Consider the following 6,867-nt stretch of genomic DNA (forward strand, 5'->3'; position numbering starts at 1 on the left):
GACTTTCACACAAATTCTATTTCGAGATATGTATGGCAAAGCAAGAAAGAGAGCATTAAGTTGGTATTTGTATTTGGCAATACAATTACAAATAAGTTGATTTCTTGCATGTATTTGAGAGGGAAAATGTACAAAATACATATGTATAATGTCGATTGCGATGTCGATGTACAATCTGAGCGTTGTGTGCTACATGTCGTATGCGCAATATTACTTAGTAGCTTTTCAACTTATGCAAATGTTGTCCCAAGCAAAGCACATACACACACAAGAAAAGCGCAAAAAACTAAAAGTAATAAAAAATGCTAATTTTATGTTATTGTTGCTGGAAGATTCCCTCACTTTGACTTTTGTGCTGATGTCTTTTTGTCCGCTTTCTTTTTCATGCTTTCTTCTGCTGTTGTTTTTTGTCTTGTTTCTTTTCCTTTAAATTGTTGCCGTCATGATTCGTTGTTGTCTTTTGGTCGCTTTTATCTTTGGCACAAAACAGGAAATGATTTATGCAAAATGGCCGACGCGCAACTAATTTAAACTTGCCACACACACACACTCTCTCACACGCACACACATACCCACACACCCCGCTTTACACATGAATAGTTCGCTGACATGCCCAAAAAGCGGGCAACATGAAAAGTGACGAAGAATCTGCAACGTTTTTCATAGCATTTATTTTTTCTATCGCTTGCTTTTATTTTTCGCATTTTTTTTATTTTTTGTTTTGGACAGTCATTTGAGCTCATATCCTTTGGCTTATTGAAACTTCCGTCGCCGGATATTGCATGCTTTATTTATGCGAGGGCGAGTTCAACACGATACTTTGACATCAACTTAAAGCTAGCCCCCAGGGCGCCATTTCGCTGCCCCCAATACAATTCCCAGTGGGCAAACATTAGCTAATTGCCTAATTGCAGCGCAATAATTCTAATAAGAAAAATCAAAATCGCATTAAGTTTGCTGCACATGCACTCTAGTCAAAAAAAAAAGTAAGAGGCAATCAAATTGATTGTATTTGATGGCCAAAGCTATTTTTGCTGTTGTTGCTGTGCCCCCTGCTGCTGTTGCTGCGGATGCTGTTGCTCCTGCCACAAACAATGCCCCGCGGCATCAGCCATAAATCTTAAGCGCACTTGGCTTCCTTCTTCACCTGCCGCCTGCCTGACTTGCCTCGCCTTGCGCGTCACCTGCAATCGCCTTGAGTGTCCTCGGAGTGCCTGTGTCCAAAATGCACTGCAAATAATAGCGAAAGAAAACGAAAAAATGCACGAAGGGAATGTGCTGCCATGTGCTGAAGCAACAGCAACAGCAGCGACATATTTATGCCCTATCCCCAGGTGAAGTCATTCAAAAACAACTTGTGTTTTGAATTTTTGCATTGCCGCCCCAAAGTATGCAACGAAATACGCAAATGGAAATTTAGTGTGCAAAAGATTCGCGAACTTGCTGAAAGTCGTTGGTTTAATGTGCTGTGTAATAGAATTTTCGCAACTATTTGCTGATTACTTAAATTTTTATTTGATACGCTCGAAGTCGTGTTGGCTCTTAACTTAATGCCAAAGTTATTATACTCTATTCTAATGTCTAAAACGAAAGTAATGCAGCTAAAAGCAGTAAGAAATAATACAACGGACAAAAAAAACAAGATCTAGTTCGACGCCCACTTCCACTTTCACTCCCCGCACTCCCATCGCCATCTCCATCCAATTGCGAGCATATTGCTTCGTTGCTTCTCTCGTTCGTTCGCCGGTTGCATTAAAAATAAACGACTGTGGCCAGCGCTCAATTTGGAATGAAATTGGCGCAAATACCAAAAATTTATACAATGGGAAATGCAGCACAAGCAAAAAAAATGAAAAAAAAAGTAGAAATAACGAAGGATAGAGCAGCACAACAAAAAGAAGAAATCAACGGAAAAGAAAATAAAATGAAAAAGGAAAACACTCACCGAAAAAAAGCAGCAGCAGAGCACAAATTGAAAAGCCATACAAATCAAATTGCGTGGGTGTGTGTGGCGAGTTTATTTAAGCGTGTGCATGTGTCTGCGGTGTGTGAGTGTGCGGTGGTGTGCGCTTTTGTGGGTTATATAATTTATAAGCGGCCATCAGGAGTGCTCATTATGTGGCACAAAATAAGTAAGTGGCACTCGTTTATACACAAAGTAAACAACGTGGCAAAATGCCTGACAATGTCCTCTCCGATCTTTGTTTCCGTATGTGTGTGTGTGTGTGTGTGGGAAAATGCATAAAACTGACCAGCACGAAGGGCCATAAATGAGCCTTGAAGCACACATATCTTTCTCTCATATGGCACTTAAGTTTGTTGCCATGCTCGATTTTTATATAGCACCCACACACACTGACACATACACACACACACACTCTCCTCTTTCATTCCTTTGTCTTTGGTTCTCGATAATGCAATCAATTTGCCTGCCCCTTCAATTGTTGTCGCAATTTTCTGCAACATCCACAAGGCACATAAAGCGTTCCAATAACTCTCACACTTGGCCAAGTTTTGTGTCGTCAGGGCTGCAATAAAAACAAATAAACTGCTTTAAAAGATAATCTCTTTTAACAACAAAATGTCTTGCCTCTCTCACAAAAAAAATCACATTAAATTCTTTGCATCAATGACCCACATACACATTTATTTTGCCTTAAATTACCCTTGAGTTCATTACGTTTAGCAGCCACATCGGACATCGCATCTATTATCGTTTCGACTAAATTCACCTTAGGGCGAATCATTGCGAACTATTCAAGTGAGTCTATTCGAAATCGATTTGCAACTCCGACTCAAAGAAGCAAATTTTTGCTGTTCAACGAATACCCAAAGCATTGCTGCTGCTGCGACTGCTGTATAAATTATTGCCAGTGTCGAGTGCAAGTTAATAGATTTTTCGCCTTTCCTAATGCAAATCAAAGACGGCAAAGGCAACAGGGTAATAAGAAAGAGAGAGAGAGAGAGAGAGAGATTGTGTGAGAGAGGTGGCAATAGGGCAGCAAATCAAAGAAGAAAATGCAAAGAATCTCGCGCAAAATTTAATTACTGAAGCGCACCAAAAAGTAGAAAAAAGAAACGAAGCCGAACTGAACTGCAAGCGGAACTGCATCAAAAAAGTTACGGCCCACAGGAGGCGTATCCACACAGCGAGGCAAAGCTGAGGCGGAGATCAGAGGATTGTGAGCTGAGCGCGCTCAGTTGGGTTTGTTTATGCATATTTCAGAAGTCGAGGCTGCACATTAACAGTAGAATCAGCAACGTTGGCAAAAACTAAGTAACTAACAGTACAAGCTGTTGTCATTGTTGTTGTTGTTGCAGCTACTGCTGCTGCTGTTGCACAAACAGACCGCCCCGTTGCTTCTCAGGCTGCTGCTGCCTTAATGACCGTTCGACGTGTCCGCCCTTTGACCTTATGCCGCGCTTTTAGCAAACTTCTAGACTCTGCCCCGACGGCAACTCTCGTTTTGCATATTCAATGGTCAAGTCCATGCCCCCAACTCTCTCCAGTTTGCGAAACATCTTTCTTGCTTGCTTTGAGCGTAAATATTCCAAGTACTTTAAACAATTCATTAATTTACATTACAAGGTCCCACTACAACAGCAAAGCATCGCAACGCAAGCGGATTTCGAATCGGAGATAACAACGCGTAATGTAAATGAAAGAGTCCTCGCGAATAGTGCCAGCAAAAGTAGGGAAAAATATTTATTTAATTAATTGTATGAGTCGTAAAAAAATTGACTCAAGCTTGTATCGAAATAGTACCTAATGGTTAGCTCTTTACCCTTCATTTAGTATGTCAATTTCAATTAAAATAGTTGTTCGTCTCCCAAAAACATTGTAATTTCCAGCTTAGCAATTTGGGGCAACTACTACAGTTTATTGATATTGATTATGTTGAAATAGAGTAACAATATAGTTTAGCATATAGCCCACCAATTCCCCAACTCAGATGCAATCATTTTAGGCAATTTCCTTATGCATTTTGCATAAAACAGAACAATACCAAAGCAGCAGCAGGCAATATTTTCAGGTCGACACAGAAATTTTCCATCGCAGCCGAAAAGTATGCTACGATTTGGTTCAGTTGTGATTTATATAAAGATTGATGCTGAGCTGAGGTGTTTTAGCACATCAGCACACAAATTAAGCAGAAAATAGTTGGCAACACAGACAGAGAGACAGAGAGAGAAAGAGCTACTACCACTGTTCAAAATGAAAACTCATGTTGGTCATCATTTCAAGCTAAATGCTTTCGCCCGTTCGGCCCGGTAATTGCCAAGCAAGAACAACAAGTACGTGTGTATATAGTATTGTATAGAAACGACAACAAACGACTTTTGCTTTATGCTCTCTCTATTCTTCTGTGCTGTTCGGTGCAATTTTCCATTTACTGTGTTTAATGGAAAAATCAAGCCATCAGTGTTTCAGCTAGCTTTTCGTAGTAGTGCTTATGTTTTGCCACCTCCTTTTGCGTCTCAGTCTCTTTTGCCTTTGCCTTTGCCTACTGTCTCTGCTAATTGCAACAACAATTGCAATGGACTAACTGAATCTGAAAGCGCAAAAACTAGGCCATAGTCAGTCGTCAGGGGCTGGCTCTGACGAGGGATAACAAGCTGGGTGCAAATTTTACAAATTATAATCGTCATTTGTCATGATGCCTCTAAGCAAGGACTCTGGTGTCTGCCAGGCTGGCCAGGGCAGGCCTTCACCCACATCGCATTTTTATTGACACATTGAAATGACAAGGGACACAAACAGAGACAGCAACAATAGCAACAGCAACAGCAACAACGACAGCAGCGACATTCCGAGTTGATGATGACGACTAAGAAAACTGAATTAGCGATTCACTCAAGCTTCATATTTCTCTGCACTTCTCTCCACTCTCAGGCACGTCGCCTGCAACGCACACCAAAGATCTCGAATCCAGGACGGCATTTCTGCAGCGTATCAAACAGCATGCCGCCAAATGCATCGCGCATTGTCATGCTCAGATCCTCAATGTGTCCAATATCACAATAGGCCATGAGTCGGCTATCCAGCAGCCTTTCGCACGGCGTTCCAGCCAACAGTTGTTGGTCATAGCGATAGATGGCCACACAGAGACGCAGTTGCTGACGCTGCAACAGCAACGGTATCATTGCTCGCCAGTTGACGTGTGTGAGATCCAAGTCATCCTCCAGCAGCCCGAAGAGATCATTGTCCTCCAATCCGGGAAATTGCAATTGCACTCCAGAAACGCAAATGCAGCAGAGTATTAAGCACACTTTTAACATAACTTGAAGTTGTATTTAGCGCTTCAATTATTTGCAATTATTTTGAATTTATTTTGTAATTGAAAGTACGTTTGAATGCCTCGACGCTTAAAAGCAAACTGTTTGTTTTCGAGCTTCAGCAACTACGTGACTATATGAGCTCAGTGTCTTCCTCAGCCTGATAAAGATTGACAACGTCAGTAATTCGAACTGCGTCAGTAGAATTTATTATAAAATGTTGACAGCTCAGAGACAAAGCATTCAAATTTTCAAAATAATTAGATATTATGACATAAATTGTTGAAATTCAATATAAATATTTTCAAAGTGTATCTGCTAGTTATACAAATTCCTTACTTTACTTTTCACTAATAAACTTAAATAACTTTGAAGCTAAAAATTCAATTTCGAGATGCAAACGAATCAGCGCAAAAGTTATTTGATGCAAACGATTTTTGAATCTCAATATGGTTTTTTGCAGCAGCCATGGGAATGTTTAATGTTTAACTTGGATTTTAATTTCTGGCTACCAACGATGCTACGTGACTTTTGCACGCTTTCAAATGTTGCACGCGGCATGACGTTCGAGCTTTGGCAAACTTTTATTTGCTTCTCGCAAATGACGTTTAACCAACAGCAAGTGACGTCAATATTTAAATAGATATAAATATTGCAGCCGAAATTGATTTTAAAGAAGAAATTAATCAAATAATGAGTTCAACAAACAAATAATAAACCAATATCTAATAAATAGAATTATATTTATTTGCTATACTATAAATCAATATATAATAAATAGAATTATATTTATGTACTAATTGTTTGATAAATTGCAAAACTTGTCAGCACAAATGAAATGTTCTCTAATCGACTTTAAAATATTGTGCAGCGATGAGGAGATAATTCATCTAATATTCATTTCGATAAAAACTATATTCGATTTTGCAATAACTTAATTTGCAACGGAAGAACAAATTAATTTATGCAATTTAAGATAAACATCAATAATTGAGCAGTAAAAATCATCCATGAAATTCATAGATTATTTAAAAACAAGCAAAGCACAGCAACTGCCATTTAATTTTTAAATTTATCATTTTTTTTCTTTTGGAGTTTTGGTTTTTTCGCACACACGGCAACAACAGCTGCAAAATATGAAATACATTTTTTTTTGCGCTATTTTTTGTTGTGGATTCTGTGGAACCATAAATCCTTGGCAAAAAGTCAAACTAATAAATGTAAAAGGGACATGCACAGACGCATTACACAACTAATTGGAGTTGGAGCTAACAGTGGGAACTGAGAATTGGGGAATACGGAATACCGAATACCGAATACGGAATACGGAATACGGGATACAGGATAGGGTCAAACGTAGTAGAGAACATGGTCACAGCTGTTGCCTGTCGAGCAGCCAGAAGTGGACAAACGTGCCACACAAACCAACCAAAAAAAAAAAAAAAAAAAAAAAAATTGTGGAAAAATCAAAATATATAAAAATAGAGTAGAAATATGTAAAACGCAGACGAACATTAAAATTATAATTTTTTAATAATAAAACGAGCAAAAGCTGCAAATATTGCGCCGACAGAAGGCAGTTAGGAAAGG

At 39.1% G+C, this 6,867-nt stretch overlaps 1 protein-coding gene across 1 annotated transcript; it reads right to left on the bottom strand.

The window, feature by feature from the left end:
• Positions 1 to 3,859: 3,859 nt before the first annotated feature.
• LOC117565750 (uncharacterized) lies at positions 3,860 to 5,411 on the bottom strand. The gene has a single exon (XM_052002795.1). It carries the CDS (start codon positions 5,278 to 5,280, stop codon positions 4,891 to 4,893), a length of 390 nt encoding a protein of 129 aa, XP_051858755.1. The 5' UTR covers positions 5,281 to 5,411; the 3' UTR covers positions 3,860 to 4,890.
• Between the last annotated feature and the right edge of the window lie 1,456 nt (positions 5,412 to 6,867).

The sequence above is a fragment of the Drosophila albomicans genome, chromosome 2L, assembly GCF_009650485.2.
Source record: "Drosophila albomicans strain 15112-1751.03 chromosome 2L, ASM965048v2, whole genome shotgun sequence".
Lineage (NCBI taxonomy): Eukaryota > Metazoa > Arthropoda > Insecta > Diptera > Drosophilidae > Drosophila > Drosophila albomicans.